The 27,980-nt window shown below is 45.1% G+C and overlaps 1 protein-coding gene and 1 long non-coding RNA gene across 2 annotated transcripts in view; both read left to right on the top strand.

Annotated features, from left to right (window-relative positions):
* The window catches only part of LOC142788204 (zwei Ig domain protein zig-8-like), a 238,048-nt gene extending 217,339 nt beyond the window's left edge, over positions 1 to 20,709 (top strand). Inside the window, exons 4-6 of the mRNA XM_075884776.1 lie at positions 759 to 1,064; positions 2,021 to 2,233; positions 20,572 to 20,709. Of these exons, the coding sequence (XP_075740891.1) occupies positions 759 to 1,064; positions 2,021 to 2,154 (440 nt within the window). The 3' untranslated portion in view covers positions 2,155 to 2,233; positions 20,572 to 20,709. The remainder of the gene's footprint in view (positions 1 to 758; positions 1,065 to 2,020; positions 2,234 to 20,571) is intronic.
* A 6,653-nt stretch (positions 20,710 to 27,362) lies between these two features.
* The window catches only part of LOC142788195 (uncharacterized), a 166,115-nt gene continuing 165,497 nt past the window's right edge, over positions 27,363 to 27,980 (top strand). Inside the window, exon 1 of the long non-coding RNA XR_012889274.1 lies at positions 27,363 to 27,672. This is a non-coding gene — a long non-coding RNA (uncharacterized LOC142788195). The remainder of the gene's footprint in view (positions 27,673 to 27,980) is intronic.

Raw genomic sequence — 27,980 nt, 5'->3', positions numbered from 1 at the left:
TAGAATGAACAATTGGCCTCCTAAGGCTTTGGTATAACGTTTCTTCTGGAAGGAAAAACCTATTCAATTCCGCAAATTGATTAAGAAAGTGGCAGTACAGGGTGAATACAATACGCAACGTTTCAGACATTGAAAAGGCAATTATATGCATAAATAAATGAACAAACATAAAGAGAAAGTGGGCAAGCTTAAGTGCTGTGAGTTTTTGAAGAGCCAAGTGAAGACAAAGGAAAGAAGGTCAATTTGTAGGGCAAAGTGTAGACAAAGTATCATAGAAACTTGCTGCGTAGCCTATTCTTTGAAAAATAATCAACAGCTTTATCCTAACCAAAATCACACAATAAAAATCTGACCACCATGACAGTTCAACTAACTTGCGCGAGTAAAACGTTTTTGCGCTTCAACTAGTCACAAAATTGGTTTCGAAGGACAAAATATCTCGACTTTACGAGAACAAATGCTTTTGTCGAACACATGATCACGTCAGTGTCCCTGACATAAATGACAAAACTACAGCTGACAAAAAGCCTCGCTCTATCTTTTACATATCGCTACGCTCACCTTGAGGCCCTTTACAACAACCTCTTGACTAACGGTAAACGATGCTCAGAGGTGACGGACTTCCTAGTTTAGTCTGGCTGTCTCGTCTGTAAAGAAACACGCTAACAAATATACCAGCCGATCAAGAGAGACTGCTTGGAGAGCCTGCAGCAAGAACTACATGGTCGTGTTCCGCGATGTTTGTCTTCTTCCACCAGTTCCACGTGCACGGATCCTGGAGGCACCGGAGCTGTTCATCAACAGTGGCTCGTCGATCAACGTGAGCTGCGCGATCGAGCACAGTCCTGAGCCGCCAGTGTTTGTATTCTGGTACCACAACGACCGCGTTATCAACTACGACGAGACGAAGGGCGGCCCGGGCCACATCTCGGGTGCCAAGCGCCCTCCTGACGCGTACGTCAGCAGCCTCTTCATACGAAACGCCCGGCCGCAAGACTCCGGCAACTACACCTGCGGCCCATCGAACGCTGATTCCACAAGCGTCGTGGTGCACGTGCTCAACGGTAGGTGTGTTTTCGTCAGCACAGCGTGTTTCTTCATTGCGAGCTCGTGGTTGTTGTCTCTGTGAGCATAGTTTTGCTTCCTTCTTGCAGAACCCGAGCACTGGTACTTAAGTGTCGGTTGCCGAGCGTGTCAGTTGTTGCTCAGCTTGCGCGAGGTGTGGCCTGGTCAGCCATGAAATGCTGCTTGCTATTTAGCTATTCAAATTACGGGTTGACATCCGACGGCTCTTCTCGATTATTCCTTGTACCGCGTTAATTACATTAGGTGTCACGCATTGGAACACATAGAATAAGTTCGGTCAGCGACATGTTCAAGTCCACGTATCTCGCCCTTGCATTTCGTCATTATAAGCGCGGTTGCTGCGATTGGCTAACACGGTGCGCTAACGGAACTAATCGTAAAGGAACTGATAAACGAAAACAAACAGACACCAGGTGATCCGCAACAATCATTTACAACCGTATGAATAACAGTGTTCGTTCTGAAAGCATGTTTATTTGTTACTGAGTTTGGAAACGCCATGAAAGGCCACCTTTGGAACGAATGCTGATACCACTGAACTATTTTTTTGGCGTGAATGCATCTCCTGCAAGAACTCCACCTGGCGTTGCATCTGATGTGCGAAACGCAAAATAGGAAGAGATCTTCTCAGGACGAACTCGGTAAATTGCACTTTGACGTAACGGAATAATAATGCAGTCTCCACGAAAATCATCCATAACCAAGTCAAAGTTCGTTCATAATAATCGCTGTCAGTTAAGATGAGCGAAGGACACCATCGGCCAGAACCTAAATGATGATGATGATGATGATGATGATGATCCTTGATCCTAAGCCTAAATGACTAAACCTAAATGACTCTGCATAACATCCACTTTTTCTTCTTCTTTCACATCAACGTCTTCTCTCATCTTGATCTCTTCCTCTTTTCTTTTACTGCCACGCGATCCCGCAGGCGAGAAAAGAGCCGCCATGCAGCACGACTTCTCGCCATCGCGGGCCCTGCTTCCAGTCTCGGTGGAGTTGAGGCTGGTGCTCTGTTCTTTGTTCACGACGCTAGGCGTCGCCTTCAGGCTCACCTCTTCTTGACCGTCCTGCGTGACCAAACTCGCCATGTGTCTACAAAGCTTCGTCACTGTCCGTCCAAACTCACAGACCCCCAAGAGAGGTGAGCCATCGACGGCCTCTTATCGTTAGACTCCCTGCAGTTCATTACTTCTTTTCCCCGAGGAAAGCGAAGAGGGCTTTTCTTCGACGCTAAAAAACCGGCTGCATACGGGTAATGAGGTAGCCACAGTGATCTCATTTTCTCCTAGGCCTGTCATCTTGTGGAAGAGAAGACATGCTGTGCACCACGTCATCACTTTTTGACTTTGAATTCACAGACTATCGAGCTAAAACTTCCAAAAATGAAAAAAAATACGTATGCAGGTAAATTAAGAAAAAACGGCATCTTTTTGGGTCCCTAATTTAAAGAAGTAAGTCGGGCTCAGCAGAAAATACCTAAAGGCACTTTAGTTCAATACATATTGGGATATACAAAGGTGTACGTAACACATATTGTAAGCAAACCAGCGTTTTTTCAATAATCGTAATAAAAGTAGCATTACTTTACTCAAGAATGTCTTGCTAGAAGGCACTTCACAGCAGCATTCCCGAAATCGAGTATTTTTTTCCGACATATCTACGGAGGTGAAGTTTTTTTTTTCTTTTTCCTGAGCATTGCGTTGTCTATACTACTCGCACAGTATTGCATTGATTATGAAGAAATACTAGGTAATTTTAAAACGTGAAAATGTTGAGACAGAAAAAAAGCATAACCAGTAGAGTGTAGGTTCAAGATGACAAAGCGATAATGTGCTTACAAATTGCGCATAACCTCGTTAAGAAAGGCAGATTGCTGGGCGTTCGGCTTGCCCGGCTGGAATATTTGCGCAATTACTTCTATTCCCCCAAACTTATCGAACTAAGAAGAGAGAAAATGGTATTCTATTACCCTTGCGAAGAATAACTACTACGTAGATTTTTTAACTAGTTTTATTTTTCTTCATGTTCAGAAAATGCAACAAGGTAGCGTTAGGTCACACAGACTTCCCGTTGGCCTATAGTTTCTCGGTGGTTCTTGTCATCTCATTTTCTCGTAACGTGCATTAACTAGCCCAACAACAAATTTTTGCTATAGTATAATCCTTCATATATAGCGAGCCCTAAGTTATGCTCATCTCTTCCTATTTCTGATGAAGCTCTGTCCTTTCGCCAATTTCTCGCCATGGGTTTGCGTCATCTAAGTTTCTTGTAACATGCACTAACTAGCTCAACAACAAGTTTTACTAAATTATATACCTTCAGTATATAGGGAGCCCTAACCTATGCTTATCTCTTACCAATTCTGATGACGCTCTTCCACCTATTCATCGCTGGTTGTTTGCGTCGTCTAATTTTCCTTTGACTGGCAACAGCTGGCCCAATAACGAGCTTTACTAATGCAATAAAACGTCCAATGAGGTTGTGCTTTGACCGAAAATGACTACTAGTACTTGCACGCGGTTCATGTATTCTAACTTGTGGGGACGACAGCTTTGGGTAGCCACTAAAAAATCAAAAGAAGGTTTTTGTTTGTTTGTTTTTTTTTGTCCAGAAGCATAAAGTAAAAGCTTGCCAAACTGACTTTATATCGGATCTCAGACGTCAAGCAATGCCACACTATGAACTTAGAACAGTTGTCGCTACGTATTTTTGTCTCCTTTTATCAGTTTTCTTTTATATTCGTTCTCTTGCAATATTGGTTTGGTATTTTGAGTGCCACCATTTTCTTTCAGTAGACGGCACTGCCATTTTCAATGCCACCTTCTTATATTCCGAGACACTCTTAATTCGTGCCTATACACGTCTCCTGAAGACCCACTTCAGATCTCAGACGTTTTTTTTTTAATCGCCATTTCGTTCTTACTTACTTGAAGCCTTATTTGTATCATGATAAATGGCGCTGTCCTGTTTGTGTCGCCGGCAGAAAGCAGCGTTGCAGAAGTGAGCACCGCTGATTATTTTTATGCTTGAAATGATTCCTGGGGTGGTTCACCACTGGCTTGAGTCTGGAACGCTCTATTTTACACTTTCGAGAACCGTGCGTTTCTCTTCACGCTACCGTGGTGAAAGCGAGCCCGGAATTTTGCTGTCAAAAGCCGGTTTCCTTAGCTGTGCCGTAAAGACGCTCTTCTATTCACTCTACAAACGCTTACTTTACTTGATTAAGTTTCACCCATAATAGTTTCACCCACTGCAGAATACAAACAAACGAACAACCTCTAGGGAATCTTTTGCAAGGAATAAGGATGCGCATATGGTTCTAGATGAGCAAGACCTGGGATGCCATTAGGCATTCTCTTTGAGAATGGGCAGCATCTTCTGAATGGTAGCTCATCTCAACATGAACAGGAAGTAACTATCATCAAATGAGGTAGGAAATTTATGGTGACATTCTTAACTACTAACTTCCAAAGGTAATATTTTTCTCCCTAATTAGCACGCAGATAAAGCTGCACTTGGTGATTTTCCACAATTTTATCTCAAAGCCACACGCTTTGTTCATTTATTATTATTGATTTCTTTTATTCCATCTTTAGCTTACAGTGTTCATAGACCACTCAGAATCTCAAAAGGAAAAAAACTTAGCAGAATAGCGAGACGCAGCGCAATCAGTTGGTCAATGAATGTTTCATAGTGAGTAAAGGGTTTGTGTTTTCAGGTTCCCAAAGCTTCAGGTTGGCGTAACGTTTTACCGTTAATCTGCAACTGCTAATTGCGCTTACAAAAAACCAGTGTAGACCAGTTAGTATGACAGACTTCAGATTAGTTCGGCAAAATTGTAAACACGGACGATTTCTTTTCGCTGTCAATAATACATTAGTATCGACAAGGTACACACTAATCGGCCGACTGACTTCCAACTGTGCAACTGTAACAAAATGACACAAAAATATTTAGATTTTTTATATCCGTGCCAGATGTACGAAAAATGCAACACATTCTAATTATCGCGGCAAGACGTTTTTAATAACGTACGTTACAGGAATGAGCCGTCAAGAATCTATGATTACGCAATGTATAAAGCAATACTGAATGAATGAAGAAATCGCCATTGCGATTGCTTCACTTTCCTGATGCGGTGCTCATGTGGGTTAAACAGTGACGATTTTGAGTAATCGCATAAGCAGCCGCAGTAAGAATATTAGGGCTTATACACTCAAAAGTTCATTTGTTCTTCGGCCACTGGAAGTTCAACGCAGGTATGTGGCCCCTGTAACGGAGCAGGAGGCATATGAAATATTTCAAATATAAAACAAATATAAATTGGTTGGATAAAAAACAAGCTTAATATCACACGTACCAATGTTACGTCGCAGTGACCCTCTAATTGCATTTACGTAATGAACTTTGTCAAAACAAGCCGACCGACGTTTGGGCGGTTTGGTAGACTTTCGAGAAACCCAGACAGCGTGAACAGAGTCCTCGTGCTTTTTGTCTGCCACAACACAAATTAATGTACGGCTGTGGCAGCATATTCCAACGAATCAATATCAGTATAGTTACACTTGGGCAACATACCTACTGACTCGTTTCCGCATACTATGTGGCTGCACTTGTTCTAAAAATAAGCAAAAGAGCATCTAACTGCCAGTCTCTAGTGCCGACATATTCGGTAGGGCAGCAGACAAGAGCTGATTATTGTTTAGGTATTATAAGAAAGAAAGAAAGAAAGAAAGAAAGAAAGAAAGAAAGGAAAAGCAGTAGGTAGACCCGAACCAATGTAATGCGCTGACCTGAGCCGCCTTGTAGTTCTTCCCTTCATCCAATGGGCTGCTTCTGCAGTGCCCACCTTCAAACGAAGAGCCGATTTTCGAACGCATTTCAGCCTTTTCAAGCCTTCTACCGTGAAAGACATTCGAGTTCCAGCAGCGGCATCGCGCAAGGAAGGTCACAAGCAACTCTTCTTTGGTCGTGCTCCGTTTTTACGTCATTACTGCAGCAGCTCCTCCCTATTTGCTCTCGTCTCTCGCGTTTCGCCGATTCCTACTTTCGGCCCCGGGCAATGAGGCCTTCCCGATTGCATTTTTTACCCGTTCCTTCTGCAGGCATCGATAAATCGTTTTTGAAGTACCAGCAGACCAAACGCAAGCCAAGGCAGACACGCCAGGATAGCTTGCGGCAGCGAGGCTGACATAACAGGACGACAAGGCCGGGAGGATATCGCGGGGAACAGCGGGAAAAACGGGGACTGAAGTGAGGGTGGAAGTCGAGATGTTAGGGACATTTTCGTTGGTTCTCTTTTTCTTGCTTTCTTTCTTTCTGCTTCCGGACACCACTTCCGTCTGGCGGTGGTCAGATTTCACACCGTTTTGGGATGAGTTCTTCCCTTTCTTTATCGAGTGCCTTGTATTGGAGACGGTATCGAATATTGTTCCCTAAGGAGAGTCGGCGGTGTCAGCGCTTCCTGGTTCTTCGTGGCGCTATCGTTTGTGCTTGACAATCTCTAAAAATTATTCTCGGTTGTTGGTCGTCATTCGTATTTTACTAACTTCTGCTTTTACTCCAATTTAGTGATTCGTAGTATTCCGCAAAATTAACCAGCTAACGTGATAGTACATGAGCTTCATTTCGGTCGATAGTTACGCAAGAAATGCTTCATCCTTCGTATAAAAACACATTCGTGGGCATATATAGATTAAGCGTCACACGCAATAAGTAGCAAAGTAAAATTTTAACCCGAAAGTGTTTTATGCCGGGGCCCACCAAGGCTCCACTGACGTACTTGCGTCACGGAAGTGACGTTGAAAAATGAATAAGCGATTGCAAAGAAATAAACCAGAAGGCAAGCACTTGGCGCACTGAATCGAACCAGCAACCTCGCGACTCACTGCGCGCTGCGTTGACGTACGCGCTGCGCAGCGTCCGTCAATTTGAGTGCTCATGGCAAGCCATTCGTATACACCGTACACCATCTGGCAGTCCTCAGAGTGCCTAAAATTCAGCACGTTTTCGTTATCAGTGGCGAGATGGCGTGACGGACTCGTGTTGGGCGCGCTCAAAAGGTCGTCGCCTCCAGGAAGAGCCGCCTCCACGGAACGTGGGCTCTCTTGCGTACGCGCTTATCAGACTCGTAATTCGAGAGAGGACGGGAGTCACTTTCACATGCTGCTGTGGTCACTTTTACGAAATGGAAAATGAGCACGCTGCTGACGCACGACGTAGAACGAAGTGTGACGGTTATTCGTGCTTGTCTTCTGTATACTTCTGCGCTCATTTCATGCGTGTTTCTTTAAAGGACGAGCTGTTATCATTGTAACTTCGCGCTCGTCTTGTATATGCTAATTTCGTGAGTGCTTTCTGCTTGAGCTGTGCGCTGCAAGTTTAGAGCTGCTTGCCGTTCTTATCCTGACTTTGCAATTTGTAGCTGTTGTGGAAAAAATGCACAACAAACACTCAACTACCTCTGTAAAGACTCCTTTTACTTTTGTGTTATACCGATTTCTATATTGGGGGATCAGCCATGTTTTGTTTTCTTTCTCTGCCAACATTATATCGAAACCGATACAAGACATTGGCATCTGCGCCGTCAGGTATAAGAAAGTCACCATACGCTGTGCAGTTTTCGCCGAACTTCGGAACAACAGAGTAGCAAAAACGCATAAGAAGGTGATAGAAAACCCCGTGTATGTGCGATGATGTTGAACATCTGCTTCATTTCTTACTGCCCCCGCTCATCATCTCGCTCATTCTCTTTTTCGATGAAGCCGCAGCCGTCGTGTGACGGTGGTCACGGTTATCGACTGCTGCCTTGAAAGTCACTGGTTAGATTCCTGCCGCGGCCATCGCATTTCGATGAGAAAATTTTGTGGAGGCCAGTATTTGTATATTCAGGTGCGCGTTAAAGCACACCATGTGATAAAAAGCTCCGGAGGCCTCCACTACGGCATGCCTCACATTGACAACATGGTTTTTTGCAAGCATATTCTCAACAATTATTACTTTTTCTTACTATTGAGAACTTAGTTGTCAGCACTACCGTATTGTTTTTAAACATATTCTTTTAGACAATGTACACGACGTTGAAAAAATTATGGCACCACTTCATCTGATTTGATTCCCACAGATGGACGACTACGGTCCGCTACAGCCCACGTAGGTGCTACGCGAACACTGGCTGCATTGCACAACTCCACCCTCGATTTAGAAAGAATTTTGATAGATTATGAGGAATACGGGGTTTGTGCAATATTTTTTTACTTATTTGGGCATTTCACGCACGTGCACTTATCCACTGTGCTGCCTTTTCCCCTCTCTCTTTCTTTCATAAACAATATCCCGTTTTGTTTTATGGCATGAAATAGCAAACCAGGTGCTTTCGTAGTCTACTTCTCAATGTGTGCTCTTTCCCTTTTTCTCATTTATTCTTTTATACCTTTCTTCACTGGTAATGCTTTCTCAGAGGTCATTTCTATCTTCTGTGAAGCGACGACGGAAGGAAACTGTTCTTCCCTTAAGGCACCCGTTCGTTTTGAAGTTTCTACTCTTTCAAGAGGCTTCGGCTAACTGAAAGCACAGTGTTTCCAGTAAAGAAGAAAAAAAATTGGAAGTGGGTCAGGGTTCCTTTTTTTTTTCAATTCTTGCACCTGTATTCCTCTTTGTTAGCACTTACATGAAGGTAAAGTCGCAACGCAGCTTTTGCTCGGGGCCTCCTTTGAATACGGAGGAGAACGAAAACGGATTGCCACCAACTTCGATGAATGCCCCTCGGCTCAGAGGCATTAGCGCGGCCATCGCTCGAGATTTCCTATACAGTTCGGAAACGAAGCACGTCCCGTACCAAACAGACCATAGAATAGATCTCATTATTCGGTGACCTCGCTCACAAATCTCCTCGTTCAAAAAAATTCCAACTTGTGTATCTGCTTTCAAATGCACTGTTTTCGTTCTGTGCCGCGCAGCTTTGCTAACATCTTAAACTATACAACAATACGCCGAAGAAAGAATGAACAGGACGATGAAAGAGAATGCCTAGAGGAAAGCAACATAAGTTTGTGAGCACGAACTGACAAGTTTAGGGTGAAATAACCCTTTGCGAAAATTGTGCTCTGCCCGTTTCCATCCTGTCTACGGCATAATCCCGAAAGAGGAAGAAATCCTACTGGCACTGCAGTCGTTTCATTAGTCTACGTTATATATCTTGCAGTATCTTTCAGTGCTCCATCACCCACCTCATTGTAAATGTTTTCTACTGGCTTAAATGGGACCTCTGACATCCCTTCTTACTCCCCGCCCCCTCCTTCAATATTTTTAGTTTATCGTCCTCATTTCTCTCATTCCTCGCCTTTACCAACCCCTCAGTTCCGTCTCCGCTTCTTTTCCTGGTAGTTTCGGTAAGACGCCTGGGCAGTCTTTAGTCGTATGCTGGCCGCGTAGAGGGGTCCTCCCAGCCCTGGGCTGCGTTTCGAGAGACGGCCCAAAAGCCGCGGTGCAAATTTGCGGCTGTCGTAACCACCTTTCGCTTGATATTCTACGGTCGTCGTTCACAGGCCCTTATTTGCAAGCTCAGAGCAGCAGCCGGCTCTAAAGCAACCTCCTCTTTTTACCCCGGTCAGTGTGTTCTCAATGCACGTGAATTGTTCCCCAGTGGAAAGAAGGTCGGTGGCGAGGCTTCGCAAAAGTGTTCCGTGCCCTGTGAGCGAGCAATGCTTTTGTTCCCCGCCCTTCCCTTTGTTTGCCCTCGCCTTAGTTTTTCATTCATCATTCGTTCAGCGAGTGCCCTTGGCGGCTTCGTAGTACGCACTTTGAATAGCACTGGAAACGAACTTTTCATTTCGAATAGGAAACCGCTTGGGTCTCTCAGTGTAGCGACAACAACAATAAGTAGAAAAGAAACAAATAGGATATGGTGACCTTCTTCGCTTTCTTGTTTTGAGAAAACTTCTAATCATCGTTCATCCCGTCGAGAAAGAGAACAGCATGCAGAACGGCTCCAAAGTAACGAGCAGCACTATAGTAATGATATACTTCAGTGGCATCTGTCGCTGTGCAGAAGGCGCGTGTCAATGCCTGCGTGCGCTAGTTTTTCTTTCTGAGTGAGGGATGCATTTTGTAGCAGTCACGCTCAGGAACGTGGCGGGTGAATTAAAGTTGCGAAAAATTATTAGCAGTTAGGAGCACATGCCCGGACGGATACAGCAATGACGAAACTTAGAACATGGTCCAATATTTTGAAAGAACTGTAGTGAAGCTCCCGCATCCACTATTCCTACGTGCACGTAGAAAAGAAAGCGGAGCAAACTGTTCTAGTACAAGCTGATCTTTTAGCATACAATAATTGTTTTATTCATGGCCAAATAATTATGGAGACCCAATCCTTTCTTTCAGGTGTTTTAAGTAGCATCCCATCAGTAAAGAGTGCATTGCACACGTCTCTAGGTTAGTAGTGTGGCTACGCAATTAACATTTCTAACTATTGACCTTCTGTGGCGAAATGAAGCAAATGGTAAAACACCAGCAAGCAGGAAATGTCCTTGAAAGTAGTGTTGACAAAATCATTTGTCTTCGTTGGAGCAGCAGATCATCATCTTCAAAGGCATTTTCAAAACAATATGGGCAAGCCAGGAAAACCCAATTAAGACAGCTGCAGCAAGATCCATGCTGAGAAGTGGTTCGCTATTGAAGGTTTTTCTGAAAGTGATAGTGATGAAGAAAAACCGCACGTTGTACGTAACTATGATGGCCATTGATCTGTCGCAGTGTTACTATGGTCACCAATGCAGTATACCCTCGGATTAGGTCACTCCACTGATAGAGTGGAAACATCCCCTATGAAGGAATAGCTTCCCGCTGGGCACCATGCGTCTATATTCGGGAAACGCAGGCTAATGAAAAGCTCACCTTTCATTTTAAGCTCTTGTATGGGCTTTTTTTTTTCTTTTCTACAACGGAAATTTTCATGCTTTGCAGCGTTTAAATTCCATATCCCGAAAGCTTCATAAAAAATGAGAGAGACAAGACAAAATTAAGGCGTTTATTTATAGTGTCATGGCAAACAATAGATATCGCTGCCACTGACAATTAAGTAAGATAGTTAAACCGCACTGTACCCCCACGCAGGACCTTGTGGTGGCTATGGTGCCCTGTCACGTCACCGTAACTTTACCCGGGATATTAGAAATGCACATTACTAACGTTAAATATAGGCTATTCTAGCGTGACTGTAGCTTTCAAGAGCCTACGCATAATTTTTTTTCTTTCAGCGAATCAGTCCAAAGTTGTCCTGTGAGCGACTGATTTCACTTAGGTCCCTGGGATTTATATAATTCAATACTGACATAACTTTCATGTAGCTTATTTTTTCACTGAAATGGCACTGATGCATTCACCACGGTTTCTTGGGCATCTTCTTTTAAAAAATGAAATTTTTGTAGGTTATACGAACGAAAGTCCTCGGTAAAACACGTAGCCGACAGAGGAAATGATACCAGTGAAGGCTTTTGCGATTTTCGCCCTACAGCAAAAACTACGTTGGTTTCTTCGTGTGACATTCGATGAAACGGAGAGAAATCGCCATGTGGCCTGTCAATCACAAACTGAACGACGGGCTGGACGGGAGTCTTACCCAAAAGTGAGGTCACATTTTCGCTACCTTTCTGCCCTTTGAACACGAATTCATGCCTTTGTATCTCGCTCTATACATTCAAATATTTCGCTGTAGTTTTGACCTATTCTACAGTATAGCTTGCTTTTGGACCAACGCGCGACTTCATTTTTGTGATTTATGTGTTTATATGTTATATGTATATAAGTTTCCTGCAACTTTTACTGACCTTATCCACGTCAGAAACCACCAAGATGTGAGGAGAGTTTATAAAAAAAGAACAATGAAAAAGCCATCCAGCGTGGAAAAAAGCAAAGATAAAAGAAGCGGCACTCCAATTTCGGCAAAGCGAAATCGAAGTAAATAATCGAAAATTATACCTCGCGAGTGGCAGCACAATATTGGCTCCCACGTTTCTTCCCGCACCGACATATTCTCCTCTTTTTGTCATACTTTTTCATACATTTATTGACCTCTGCGCTGTGCTGCAAGCTTGGTGCAAGATGTTTTCGAAATACTTTACTGCTGCTTCTACGGGGTGCATGAGCGGCTGACGTTCGTTGCAATAGGAAGCTGGGAATACGACAGCGTAGGCGTGTGGGAATCGCTTGAGCGAGGACACAGAGGAAGGAGAATAGCCATAGCAATGTGAGTGGTCCGGACTTTCATGTGAAACATCTGGTGCCGTCGTTTTTGCGAGCACGTTATTACACGGTATCTGCTGCGTCCGTGTGTTCGTACCTCACTGCAGCGAACTGCCCGATACTCGGTTCGTCTCTCTTTCTTTTCCTTATTGACGGCAGACGACCGCTGGGAGAAGGGTGACTTCGTGAAGCCCGGATCGCATGTGTCCCGACTGTAGAATATGCGAGTGATCGATTTCCCCAGAGTGGTTTAGAAAGAAGTATATATACGAGGCTACAGCCTAGTAAACGAGGTTTATTCAAATCGTGCGTTTCAATTGTATCTAACTGCCATTTCTTTGTGGTTTGCGTCACCTCCAAGGCCAGTTTTCAAGTTATCTTAGTTCTTTTTTTTTGGAGGTAACTTTTCATTCCACTTTTACTTTTTGAGTTGGTATATTCATGGTTGAAACTTCAATACTGCCGCTTTATTTAAGGTTACAACAGCTGGCCTGCTTTAAGATGTGTGTTTTGATGTGTCAACGAAATGACATAGGGGAAATAGATTTGAAGCACGCTATCTACTACACTTGCGTGCACTTTGACCTCACCAAGGTAAGGCTGCAAAGTACATGCGTGACAACTGGGTAGATCGGACTACAAGTTTAGTATACTTCTGTATGCTATGTGGCAATATTATATAGACAGAAAAGAGCTATGATTGCTTAAAAGTACGTGGCTATGTTTTGCAGAAACAGCAGAACAACAGGCTGTTACACACTCTCGGCAAAGATGTCGAAGAAATAAGCCTATGTCTGCCATCTCTAAAACATGAGGTTAGTTTTATTTCTGTTTCCTCGTTCGCAGAAAGCTATAGGATTGAGCAGAGGAAACATTCGCGTCCAGATACTGCGCACGAATTTCTTCTGCCTTGTTTTACCTTACGCAACATTTTCAACAAGGCACCGAAAGACGCCATTCAGGAAGCTGCCTGTCGATGGGTAAACAAGCAATACAAAAGTCGCCATATTGCACAGCATCACTGCTCCTGCTCTTGCGGCGTCGGAGCCAACGCAACACAGATGATGACGTCGGTGCGCGGGCAATACACAAAGAGTGCGGGCGAGCACGCGTGCCGCGTCGGCATTCTCCTGAATAGAGGCGGTGACTGCCTGTATACACACGGATTTCGCAATGGTACGCGTGCACTGCCGGCGCTCCCGTGAGGGACAGAGAGCTTTCGATCGCCGCCGCGCTGCTCGAAAACGCATTTCGAGGGCGAGCGCGCCGAAACTGCAGCCGGCGAGCTCTCCACATCTCTGGCGAGGCAGAAAGCGATGTAATCGCGAGGCTTAACAGCATTGGGAAAGCTTGTACGCACACGCCTGTCGTCGTTCTCTTTTCCGAGCATACACACGGCGAAAAGAGAACGCTGACGATATGGCGACAGCGAAGAAGACGAGGAGTAAGGAAAGAGCACGCATCGGTGCATGAAGATTTCACGTCCCGCGGCATATCTAAGGGCGCCCTTTTTAGCTGGTGCGCGGTCCAGTGCCCCCACCCTGGCCTCTAATCTCGCGGGGGTATAGACGTGATCTCCGGCATCCTTCATTAGTTTAATCCCTCGGCCAGAGAAGACCGGTGACGCCGGCATCGCTCCTTCCGCATCCGGCTGCCTCCATTGATTTCCCATCGCGTCCGCGGTTCTCGTCGTCATCTGACGCTCCGTGGTGCGCGCACGGCGGCGCCGGCAAACACTCTTCCTCCTCAACTTACTCGTCCCTCGTTTTCTCGGCGTGGCAACGTGCCCGACGCCTTTGTCCGTCGCTTTCTTCGTGTCCCTCCTATTCTTCATCTTCTTCGCGATTGTTCCTTCTTCACGATCGATCCCTCTTCGTTTCCGCGCTCATACTCTACGCTCGCCATCCCTATCCGCCAACTTTTGTCTTCTTTCAGTTTTTTTTCTTTTGTTTACCATATTTCATTTTCCTTCGACCGTGTGTCACTCGTGCGTGCCGAGCGAGAAGCGAAAGTTGTTTCCTCATTTTCCGGGAAGCGGTTATTATTCGCAGTTTCTCGTTCCCGTGTCCTCTTCAAGCCTTCCGGCCGACATTACTTTGCTGCTCCTTTTTTTTTTCACGGAGAGGCGCTTTTGTGCCGCTTGGTGCGAAAGCCTCCTACTCCATCCCTGTCTCTTTGTCGTTTATCTCTAAAGGCAAAACTGAGTAATGAAGAAACGCGAACGTGAATAAAAGGAAGTTTATTTATCGCGGGGTAAAATGAAAATGAAGAAACTCTGTGGTGACGGTAACCAGCGAAGCCACAAGGATACATAAGCCAAGGCAGGAGAATTCGTTTAAGTTTTCTATAACCAAGAATGACATCCAATTATGAACCTTGCTTACAGACGCTAGCATCCTGGCGAAGCAGGCCATTCTATTTGGCAGTTCATGCGGACGAAGAACACGCCATAGAGTGCAGGGGATAGCGACAACAACAAGCTACAAATTCTTTCAAGTGTTTCACAAAATATACGTTAACTAAAATCTAGGGCCCGTGTACTAAACGTTTTTCGCACGCATACTTCGTTGTTTTTAAGAGCGCGCGCTGAATGATCATGCCTGCGAGCATCATTGTGATAAACGCAGCCGGCCATTCATCAACATGTCCTAAGGTAGACGTGCACAAATTCCGAAGACCAAGGAAGTGAGACTCGTATGTTTTTTTTTACTCACGCATCCGAAAAACACACTAGATTTGTGCTTCTCGCGATCCACACGCGCAGCTTCAATTCATATCGTAGCACGAGGCCTCAAGCTAGGCTTTCTTAAAAATGCCAAAAGGGCACATCAACCATGCTAAACTACAAGCTTCTCTCAAAATTAGAGCTTCGTGCCGCAAGAGTACCTCAGCCAAAGAAACGCCACTAGGGACAAAGAACCCCTGCGCAACTTTCGCGAATGTGGTTGTACTTGTACACGTAAATACACACTCCCAAAATGGCAAAAAAGTGGTTTGAAAGAGGGGTGGGGGGTACGCTACCTTCTTGGCCATGTCAAAGCTTAGTAAGTGCAGACGCATCGAATGCTTTCGCATTTCAACCAACATTTAATGAATTAAGGAAAGAGATGGCAGGGATGTTAACCAGTCTCGGAGGACTGATATGCTACCTTTTACGGGAGCGACATTCAAATATTGTGCATCAGTGACGCGGATCTGTGGGGGAGTTGCAGGCTTATGAGAAATTGCATGTTTCGAAATACTCGAAGACACAAGGACGTTAGATTCACTGCCTGGCAATGCCTTGAGTTTAAGATGCGCTGTGTTTTTTTATTCATTAGCTTACACAGTCTGGCATCGAATGGGTTCCTGTGGACTATACTACGCCAGAGAAGTGCTCGGAACTTCTGTAGCACCGAAATATTGAAAATGAAGCCCAAGCAGGGTCAAAACATTTCAGGTGCTGTAGTTCGTTTCCTGCAAAGTGTCAGACTTCTTCTCCACTCCACCCAATGGGTGCAGGCGTAGAATGCCAGATTTCCACGCAGATGATCCGGCTTCAAAGCGCATCTGTACATAACGGGTTCTCATTTTTAATGTCGCTTGTTAGAGCTGTATTAGTTTTCCTTTGTTTCTTGAAGGTAGTTTGCAAACCGGATGTGCGTCTGGTTAACCTTCCTGCCTTTCCTTGCATCTTTATCTCTCTCTCTCTCTCTCTTGAAGGTAGTTTAAGTTGCTACGCACTGCTACTAAAGGTAACGTAAAATAAAGTCGCGTTTTGAATCTCGTATTAGCGAAAATCTCTGAGGCCATTAATCAGGTGTTTGTTGAAAGTCTTGAGGTGACAAGGCAAATAATAACTCACACGGTGAAATTTCTTCAATTTCGCTTTCCATTTCACGTCATTTTTTGTAGTATATACGTAGGAACTGAAGCTAGTTTTAAGAGACAAAAGAAGAACACTACAGCTATAATAAACACTATTAACAATAATAACAAACCATTTACAACTACGAATCAAACCAGGCCCTTTTGAAAGATAATGAGTATACTCTAAAATAGCGCCACTTTGGCGGAGATGCGCGCAACCTTTAGGTGACGAAGCATTGCAGGCGGCGGATGCCAGTGCTGTGACTTAACCCTATTCGGGCTTCACATTTCAAAGCTCGTTGGAGCCCTCTCCTGTTCTGTACACTCTGGTTTCTGTGCAAAGGCTAATTTGTCTTGTTTTTTGTTTGTATTGTCATCTGCTGTTAGTGTAATATGGGCTGTAGTAGCCACATGATCAGACAATAGTAAGAATTATGAAGCAACTACGAGTCCGACAATCTTTCTCGTTTTCCAGTAGTATTGGTATTGGTTGCCGAATGTAACAATGAAGTGAGCACAAACTTTCGCGGTTACTGATGAGCACTTATCGTTCGCAAGACAACTGATTCATGCAAATTAGTTAATAACGAAGGTAGAGACACGAGTAAGCCTCGGCTTTAAAAAAAAGTTTTGCGTATGCAGGAGAGCCCCATTTTTAGACCCGCTAAAGGAGGTTTACTTGCAGTGCCTTTCTAAAGACTCCTTGTAACGCGATTATGGATAGTCTTTCACTGTGACAGCTGCAAGCCACACCGCTGTAAGATTCACTGGTCAGTGCTAGTCTCTTCTCGTATGCTCGTTCTAGTTAGGTGAGTTCAAACCACTGTCATGCCACCCCCTTTATTATGCACTGTATATAGCCAAAACTGCTGATAAATTCTAGCTCAGCGTGGGATCACCAGGAAAAAGAGGGAAGAAAAATAAAGCGTGCTCCAAATGCACGATCTATCTAGGCGGCTCTTATAAAAAGAAAAAAAAAACTGGTGAAAATATGCAAGCATCACTACGGCCAGTAAGAACAAGCTCAAGTATAACAAGTGCTCGGGAAGATACCCTAGTTCTTAAAAGAAAGGGAGGAAGGAAACAGAGAGGTGGAAGGCCAGGAGGAGGTTAATCAGAACAGTGTCTGGTTGGTTACCCGCTGGTATATTGGGAAAGAGAAATGGAAACAAGAGAGAGAAAGGAGAAAGAAAAAGAAAAAATAAGCAGTCAATTCTCTGATGCGTCAGAAAAGTTCTTCACAGACGTTGTGAGATGTGATGAAACTGCGGCTGCACGTCGCCTCGGAAGATGCTTCAGCCAAAAAATGGAAAAACATAAATACATGAAAAGTAAAATGCAACGCTATCAAATGACCACCTCGCTATTCGAGTATAAAAATATCGATCGAATCAAAGAAACGCCCTTTACTTTTCTCATTATTCAGTAGATCTTTTAAACTCGCCGCCTCCCGTCCATCACGACCGCCATCCATCAAGAGCGTCCAGCCTTTCTAGGCCAAAAAAAAGAAGAAAGATGGCAAAGTACCACCCGACCTGTTTTTTCCATGCCTCTCGCTCTTTTTTTCCCTTTATTCGCTGTATTTGTGTACGGATGCACATTATCATCTCCCGCGTATAAGCGGCCAGGGGTGAGTTATGTTATCCTCGTTACTTGTATCGGAGGGTGCGCTTTCAACCCAGCTGCCACCAGCGTCTGACAGGCGGGGATTTCCCTTCACCTGCATCTTGGGCAAGTTGCGCACTTTCCTAATTCCTTTTTTATATTATTTTTTGTCCACGCACGCAGTGGGTGGCGCTCGCGTGGCTATTTCGGCCACGCGTTCTTCCCTGTTGACTTCACGGGGAGACATGAGGGCCGTCCGGGAAGTAAGCGGAATGGTGGATTGTGCGGAGCGAAGGGACGTGCTAAAACTCGCGCATCCAAAGTAGACGCCAAAGAGGAAAATAACCCAAAAAGAACGAGAGGTCGAAATAAAGCGGACCAGGGCAAGCGGGAGGAGGAGGGAGACATAAAGGCTGCAATGGAGCTTAGGGAACAAGCTCAAGGTTCGAGCAATGTGCTCGGTAGGAAACAGGGAAAACAAAAAGAAAGTATAGGCCTAACGTGGCGGCACCAACGGCTCCTCCCTTCTTGAGGCAAATCCTTAAGACTCGGGCGTAGTGAGATCGAGCAGAAACGGGATTCCACGAAAATCTTTTCTCCCATTCGTTCTACCGCTCGTATAGAAGCAGCCTATGGGCCAGAGTATAAGTATTTGTTTTGCGCCCACTGTGCTGGTTCTCAAGCGCCTATATCCTGGTAACTGCAGCCGTAGCGCGCGCTCAGATATATGTATGGGACGCCGGCATCTTCCACCCGAAGCCTTTCTCCCTTGCCGCTCCTCAAATACAGGCACCCATAAAATCTACGACGAAGGAGATCTAGTGGCCCGGAACGGTGGATTGAAAATGAAGAAGGAAGTGAGACTTTTTGATAGAAAAGAATGCAAAACTGAGCCACATTACCGAATAGTTCTTTTCAATGACCGTCCCCAAATACAGATAGAGAAATAAAAATCAGTATATACAACAGAATCAGCGGGACTAAGTGTCCCGACAATGGACGGAGCGTTTAGTTTCGATGCAGCCGAAACGAAAAGTGCAAACATCTAGTTCATGCCCACGCTCGGCTTTTAAAGCCCGTGGTTCAATTCAGGTGTTACGATTCCTAGCGATTCATCAGTAATATGGTGATTTAAGTCCCTTCAACAGCGTTTAGTCAGTGGAAAATGCCGTACCTTATGCTTTCTGGACATGCGGAGAGTTCGGGCTTTTAGCGCGTGCCACCATTCCTGAGCGCCACTATTGGTAGCCTCTCGATAGATCGCTGAGGTGCGTATTACGTTCACGGCTCATTCACTACGGATGCAACGAAGCGAAATGGAGTGCTCTAAGGCGCTTGCTGATGCAATGTACAGCGATGTGAAAAAGAACGTGCTCACCATCCCAGGTATCTTCCTCGTTCAATTGGTTGGGAAGAGAGCAGTGTTCCTGTTCACGTTTCCAGCTTCGTTTTATGTTGGCACTGCGCCGACGAGTGCATTGCGCAACCTGACTATCCGCCGAACTAACCCGAGAGCTTTCGCAATCGGAGGGGCATTATTTTGGCCTAACTCACCTGACTTTCTGCCTGTTGCAAGTATTCCCTGTGGGAAGTAAGTGTTCTCACAGTTTCGCGCTGCGCGGGCGTTGCATGATGCGAATGCAAACGCACCGAACGGTGTTTCGAAAACTTGCTCACTTCACGCTGTTATTTAATTAAAATATTGTACCTTCCTCAAATATTTTCCATCTTGCCATTGAGTATTCGGGTATTCTGTAATTCGTTAGACAACTTGTTGATGGTATTTACTGCGCGAAGCCCTGTAAGCTTTATAACTGTAAAAAAATGGTCGTGCGTTTTTTTGTTTTTTTTTGCTGACTGTTAAGCTACAGCAAATTATAACTATTGTGTCGTGAAGACGAATGAGAACATTTCTTGACATGCTCAGTGAATTCACGCAAATCAACCTATGCGGTCATCTTTATATCTTCCTTTGCTGTAAAAGCTAACGCCAGGATTCATTTTTTTTTTCAAAATCAAGTTCGTGACCATAGATATATTTTTCTAATGCCTTAAGCGTATTAGTGCACGAATTTGTCAGCCTTTCTAAGAGTCCGTTGATTGTGATTCAGTACTTTTTCCAGTTCAAATCTCTTTTTTTTTCTACCGCACACACAAGGCGGAAACCAGTCGCTCATCTGGTTGTTTTCCAACCTGATCTTTCCTTTCGTTTTCTCTATTTAAATGGTAAGGCTGTGCGGCTTTGTTGTATAGTAGTATTTGTATAGTTATAAGCTTGCTAGTTCTTTTACTCGACCTCTTGTGCAAGTTGGCTTACTTACAATCATGTGGATTATGCGGCTTGACATTACGTCACAGCCTGTTGAAACGACCTGTCAATGAGCTCATAGCACGTGACATCACGTATGAAGTTATTGTTTTGTTGGGTGCCTTTTTCACTCTTCCACATGCAGCTTATTAAGCCATCTTTACTATGCATTGCTTCCGCGTTGAAAACACAATGCAAGGTACGATCTGAAAGCACCGTCATTTGTACGAAATTGTGTAACAGAATTGAATAGCATGGCGCAACACTAACGGGCAAAATATCAGCTACACTAACGAGAGCTCACGCTATTGCCGTAATGAATGGAATGCTTATTAAATTATCGAGCAGAAACGCAACAAAGCGAAAAAAGTAAACACACTCCCGGAACCTTCAGGTAAAAAGAATAAGAGGAGTCAAAACACGGTTAGTTCTTCCCCTCATTCATGCTACCTCTTCTTTTTTTTTCTTTCTAGGTCTGTCCATCTCAGCAAAAGCTCATATGGGTTGCGGGGTGCCGTTCAAGCGCATCCAATCATTTCCACCCCAGCGTTCTTGCAGTGTCGGTGTTTGTGCGTGATGTGATGGAGCGGCTGAGCACCGGTGGTTCGTCCAGCCCTGCGAGTGGCGCACGGGAACTGCAGTGCACGTTGCAGCACCGCACCGAAGAGTCGCCAAAGAATGCTCGTTTGGCTGGGACGACTTCGTGACGCCACGTACGAAAGTGTGTGCGCGCGCTAAGTGGACTCGCTGGAAGCCGCGTACTATGGCAAAGCGCATCGGCTGTGAACCATACATAACCTGTGCGTCCCTCGTTTCACCGGCGACAACGTACATTCCAGGACGCTCGGACTGTGCGAAGCGATTCTCTCGAGCCGTTTGTGGCTTCTGAGCCGAGGGCTCTTTCTAGTCGTTAGTGATGAGTCAAAGAAAGAAGTGCAAGACTGCGTTGTGCACTGAGGGCTCAGTGTTAGATACTTGTAATGAGCGTGTTAACTTCTTGTCTCGTTCATTTCATTAATTTTGCTAACGGAGAAACGGTGAAAAAAGAGAAAGCCATTTCGATATTTCAGCTTGATCCATCAGCGTCAGGCGTTACAACCAGTATTTTAAAGAAGCCAACAAGCTACAAGTATTTTTTTTTCTCTTGCAGAAAAACATGTGCTGAGCCGTTTGTAACAATGATACTTCTTTTTGTTGCCCTGACCCAACAAAGAGTAAAATAGGTCGGCATCAAAATGCTGTTTTTGGGCTGACACTATTAATTTTATGGCTATTCGTTCCCACTACTTTGGTTGTTAATGACTTTCCTACGATATTTAATTTGGAAAATTTTTTTGATATCCCTGCTTGCGTTCTCAGCTGATTTCTGCCATAACAAATAACGTCCCTTACACGAGTGCATTTACGAAGCACATCAAAAACTAAATCCGCCATTGCGTGTGAACGTGTTTTAATTGATCGTATGAGACAAAAAAAGTGCGCTGTTATAGTTTCTTATCGGGACAGATAGGCTTTTGCTGATTATTAGAATAAGCTTCGCACGGCACAATACGTTCCACATCGTGGCATGGAATCGGAGGTTGATGATATCGACCAGCATTATCAACGTTTCTACTAAGTTTTCGTCGTGACTAGTAAAACTTGAGAACCAACTTGGGTGGAAGGTTGACGGAGGAATTAACTTTTGACTTGTGATTGAGTTCAGGAGCTGGTTTTAGTGGTAGTGAATGCTCGAGGAGAAGATTTGTTCCCATTATCGGCAATGCTCCTTGCTGCAATCAGAATTTAACCCACTATTGGAAAAATTTTGTCTTGCCCAAACAAAACATTACCAAGAATCAATGGCAGAGAGGCCCAACTGACAAATAGAAGGCCCTCACCTCACACCATTGTTTTCTCCCATAATGCTGTCCCATTTCATTTGTTCCTGTAGAAGACTCAGAGCCGGCAGTGTTGAACTCACGTGTAGCACAACCGGATTTTTTATTTTGGCAAAGTCAAGTGAGATGAGGTTGTTCTTGTGTAAATAAATGACTTGTTCTTCATCGTTTGCCTCATGTATATACTATAAGTACGAACTCGTTCTGAAACTGTTGGAGAACGCTGGTTAAAAATTTTGTTTAACACTTGATGTAAAAAAAGAGATCGTTAAGTAGATGTTGACTGTACATACATGATCACACATTTTTGTCAAAGGAATAACTGTTGAGACTTTGTAAATAAAGAATGATATGTTGACAAACACTTTTGGCTACTCGATCGTCTCTCTGTGCGTGCATGCATCTGTTTATTAAATTACGTAAGTACATCTTTGTGCCTGCGTACACCTGCTCGCCAGCCCATGTCCAAGTGCATGTGAGCGCGTGCTAATCTATGTGCCTATAGGTTTACCTGTGTATTTAAGTTTCATTAGACGATGTTTGCTTATCCTACATATTATTAACACCATGTCATCATTAAGTTTTATCTAGGCAAGCGTCATTCAAATAAGAATCAACCTTGTCACTGCAGACGCATCGCTGAATGGTACTTTAAGAGTTCGATGAGGAGCCCCTTGGAGTGACGAGGAGCCCCTTGGAGTTCGACGAGGGTGTGAAGCCCCTTGGAGGCCCGGCTTGTCATGTCGCCATGGTGTGATGTGTTGACATTCCATGGTAAACCTCGTATGTGCCCCCAAATCGGGCTAAATCCCACTCGCCACCAGTCTCCTAGAATCGAATGAGGCAACGATCCTTCCAATCAAGGCCCCTTTTGTTGCATTTGACGCCATTGAAAACGAGTGCTCCTCAACGGGAGCCGTCGAGTCCACCTTAGTCCTGAGAGTGGTCATGATGTGACGCCACGTGAAGGGTAGGGCTGCTTGCATAACATGTGCGTCCGAGCGCGTTCCTGCAGTGATACGATAAACTTATTTCCCTCTCCAAAATCTTACGTCTGTCAGATTTGTTCCTTCGTGCTCCTTTTTTGCGGCTCTAAGGCCCCTAAACTTATGTAGCTCGAAGCAATGGCGCCATCACCTCACAGTGCTCACGATGCAGCAGCGTCACAGTCACGCGTCTCCGTTTGTCGCCCGCGATGTGACACAATTTATTTGACATTGATTGATATGTGGGGCTTAACGTCCTAAAACCACCATATGATTATGAGATACGCCGCAGTGAAGGGCTCCGGAAATTTCGACCATCTGGGGTTGTTTAACATGCACCCAGACGTGAGCACACGGGCCTACAGCATTTCAGCCTCAATCAAAAATGCAGCCGCCGCAGCCGGGATTTGATCCCGCGACCTGTGCGTCAGCAGCTGAGTACCTTAGTCACTAGACCACCGTGGCAGGGCTGCCACGATCGGAAACGCTCTATCTCGAAAACCCGTGTCACTTGCAAGGCCGGCCAGCATTATGAACGCAAGGAATGGAAGACGCCGCCCCACGGATCTGTACAACATTGATGGGTTCTCTCCCCATGATCGCAAAACACACGTGAAGTCTGAACAGGAGCAGACTAACAACTGAAGTTTGTTTTCGGAAAAGCACACATATAAAGACAAAAACTTGTGGTAATGAGAACACGTTGGCGGTTAGATAATTTATCTCGAATTTAAAAAATGTTCACCAATGGCCTCGTCACCTATATGTCTCCAGACTTATGTACGAAAAGTTGGATAACTGGAGATTGATTATCTATCCAGCAACCTGCATTCATAACCACGTGTCCTTGCCTTTCTTTTATGTGTTTTCTTGAAAATGAACTAACAGTTGTTAGTCTGTGCCTGTCTTTGCTCTCTTCCTTCTTGTCCGTAGTTTTTTTGTTTTTTTTTGTGCGCAAAGTGTCATTCAGAATGGAATACCAACTCATCCAACGCTCGGTTATTCTTAAGAACAAGAACCTTACAATAATATGAATTCCGTTCTGAAGATGTTAGGGGAGCGGAAGCACTCTTACCAACATGCCTGGTTTCACGTTGGGCACCCACTAGTGCCTCATCAAAGAAACCTCTCTAAAAACACTACAACCTTTGCCACTCCCAATGCTTCTCTTTAGTGAAGTTTAAACGCTCTTCCCCACATCCTTCGCCCCTCCCCAGTTTTTAAATGTGAAGCATTTCTTAGCAAGCTTCGGTGACTTTGAGCGTATCTATCTATCTAGCCGCCTACGACATTTAGCTCTCCTGGCCGTTTCGATAATGGTATCGATACCAAACTCAGTATGGCATAACATGACTGTATGAAAAATATATTTTACAAGCCATAACATGAAAATCATGACATGGATGTCACGAATGTCATGGACTACCTTTCATGGTCCTGAAGCTCTTGCGGGGGTTTCGTTCACGTGGCATGTTCCAAAACTGGTATGACATAGCATGATTGCATGGTGAACACAAGTGACCGACCCTAACATGAAAATCATGACATGCGTGTCATGTAACAACGTGGCTACATTCAAAGCTCATGATGCTCACGCGGCTGTTTTGCTAGCCTCACATATACAAAATTTGGTGTTACAGTACGTGAATAAATGACGAAAGTATGTGACTGGTGCAAGTTTGATAATTATGAGATGCGCGTCATATAACAACATGACTACATGTTACGCTCATGATGTGTTCGCGGCCGTTTTGCTGGCCTCACATGTACCAAACTCGGTATTACGTGACGCGAACGGACGACATAGGTAAATGACACATACAAACAAGATAATCACGGCATACGTGTCATGTAACTACATGACTACATCTTACACTCATGATGCGCTCGCGGCAGGTTCGCTGGTTTCACACATGCTAAATTTGGTATTACGTGACGTCAATAGATGATGAAGGTATGTGGCTGGTTCGAACGTGATAACATGAGATGTGTGTCATGCGAAAGCATGACGTCAAGAAGCCAATACATTTCGACGTGACGTGGTGTGCGAGCTCACTGGCGTTCATTTCGTCGTGTCACGCCGACGTTGCCATACCAGGTGCCTGTCCTGCCATATACTCGCATGCGCGCGCCGCACTGTGTTGCTTTGACGCACGCGTGTTTCAGCTGGTCCAGCGTCCCTCCGTCACGAAAAAAGGGAGACGCAGTGTTGTCTGAGTAACGCATCAGTGCGAAATGCAGCATGTCGCATTTCGCACCGATTGCCGTCGGGCCGCGCCGACGGACGCTGGTCTCACCTAGCGTCAGACTATAGAGTGTTCGCGTTTCGCTAACGTAGCGTTGCTGTGCCCAGCGTGCGCGCGCGTCAACGCTACACTGCAGTATATTGGGCCCTTCATGATGCACACGCGGCCGTTTTGCTAGCTCCACATATACCAAATTTGATGTTAAGTGACATCAATGAATGGCGAAAGCAAATGACTGGTGCAAACATGATAATTCTGACACGCGTGTGATGTATGAACATGACAACTTACCACGCTCATAGCATGCTCGTGGTCGTTTCACTAGCTCCACATATACTAAATTTGGTATCGCGTTAAGTGAATAGATGACGAAGGTAAATGACACATCTAAACATGATACCCATGACATGGAAGTCATGTACCACATCGTTTACCTCCACCTCGTAACGTTGTGCTGAATTTAAGATGAAATATCAACCCTTCTCATTCGTGCTTCGCGTACCATCAATTCATACTGTACGTGGGATCTGCCAACTTTTAGTATTTGGGGTTTTAGAATAACGTTGGCAGGTGCTGCAGACATTGCGGGCATAGCAGGCACCATATGAGTTTCACAATAACGTTTGCCCCTCCTAGGGAACAATCTAGGGACATTATCTGCCCCGCAATCTCAAATTCACGCAAACTACACATAGCCTCAACACCAGCGTTCGCAGGCCGCATGCAGGCCGCAAACGCCATCCGCTATTTCGGATTTTCTGCGGGCGGGCCGCGAATGGCGGCTCGTGTACGACGCATGCGCTGTGGCAGTGACTGCACCGAAAGGGTTCGCAGTGCGCTATTCTAAACCTCCCTTTTATCTTCTCAGTTGACCGAAGCCTTCCTGCAGAATCATGCATTCCTTCCATAAGGTGTCCGTATTAAGACCCTTCACCCCGCCGCGGTAGTCTAGTGGCTAAGGTACTCGGCTGCTGACCCGCAGGTCGCGGCTTCGAATCCTGGTGGCGGCGGCTGCATTTCCTATGGAGGCGGAAATGTTGTAGGCCCGTGTGCTCAATTTGGGTGTACGTTAAAGAACCCCAGGTGGTGGAAATTTCCGGAGCCCTCTTTCACGGCGTCTCTCATAATTACATGGTGGCATTGGGAACCCCACATACCAATCGATAGGATCCTGCTACAAAATAAAAATAAATGAACACCTGTGGACAACTTCCCAGTTATTCATACCGTTCACTCAGCTAAGCAATTTCTCCGCCCAATAAGCAATTTTATCGGGCCAGTTGTTATGAATACATCTTGGTAAGAAGCGCAGCAACTTTTACACGGAACACACAACACAAGCGCTTGTGTTGTATGTTCCGTGTAATAGTTGATTTGCTTCCTACCAATATTGATTCTCCACCCAAATTTACACTTTATAAAAACGAGAATAAAGCTACGACGCACTGCAGGCCTTTGAACAAGGATACACATAAATGCCCTTTTAACTGTGTATAGTATGACATCGGCCAACCCGAGCGGTTGATAAGGTATATGCAGCGACTAAAGGTGGCCGAGTCAGTAAGCCGCGGGCACCATGCACCACATGAAATTCACTTCATGACATTTTTTATATGCGAAGCAGCTTATGGCGGAGTTTATTCCGGTGTGCGCGCCCACCATTCCCGAGCATGCACAACAGCTATAGTGTGAGCGCTGCCAGAACACGCTCACATGCTGGCGCGTTCCGGCCTGTGCAATGTGCTGGTGAAAAAAAATTCAGGCCTGCTCACTACTCCGGGCATGGCCTCTGACGTCACGGCAGGCACTGCACCGTGCTCCCGACCGGGTTGCAGAAATTAGGTGCCTTTTCTCATCTTCTAACCACTACCATCACGTCACTGTGGTGACCCTGGTCTCCTGCCGAGTAGACGTGTGCATGTATCATTCAAGCGACTATAAGTGGCACAGCGGAATGTCGAAATGGTGGACGAGGTGGTGATGTCGCGAGCATTTACGTCAGCGTCACAGAGCGTGAAGACACGTTCATTGGTTCATGACTACTGAGAAACCGAATTGCGTCGCAGTTTTATCACCATGTGACAGCTTCGGAGCACGGCTACATGACGCCGCCTGCGTCACTGGAATGACCAGATGCTCCCGCCCTTCGAGATAGCAAGGTTCGTATAAGCCTTACGAAGCCTGTTGTCGGGTGCTGGTGGTGACTGAATGAAGATGACCAAGTTTTTCTGAGTCTGTTAAGTGCTGCGGGGTGAAGTGACGTACTTTGTTAACTGAATGTTTGCGTGGTGTACAGCTGCAAGCTCTCGCAATGGGACAGTGCAGCGGGCCAAGCTGTCGCCGTTATTGACAGTGTGCCGAAGGTTCCAGTGTTCTCATTCCCGAACGACGACTGGATAGTGAAATCAGAGCATGCCGTTCGTTGGTATGACACCCATATGCATTCTTTCCGTGATTTAAAGGTATGTGTTTCTCCATACTACCTGAATTTCAGTTGTTTTAAAGACACCAGCTGTAGCATGTTTGATTCCTTCTGTAAATCGGTGTCGCGTACGCGTCTGCCGTGTTAGCGGAAGCCTTAACATTAGCAACCCGAGCATCGCTGGCGCTCATACTCACGTGATAACGTATCGTCTTGGTAGTGTGCCAGTAACTGCATAGAATTCGCGTTAACCGGCTTGAAATGCGGAGCGAGAAAGTCGTTTTTCGTTCCGGTGCTCACACCCGAAAGACATCAAAATAATGCAATAAACCTGCGTGGCAATATACT

The sequence above is a fragment of the Rhipicephalus microplus genome, unplaced genomic scaffold, assembly GCF_043290135.1.
Source record: "Rhipicephalus microplus isolate Deutch F79 unplaced genomic scaffold, USDA_Rmic scaffold_47, whole genome shotgun sequence".
Classification (NCBI taxonomy): Eukaryota; Metazoa; Arthropoda; class Arachnida; order Ixodida; family Ixodidae; genus Rhipicephalus; species Rhipicephalus microplus.
This window is presented reverse-complemented; position numbering and strand designations above follow the sequence as displayed.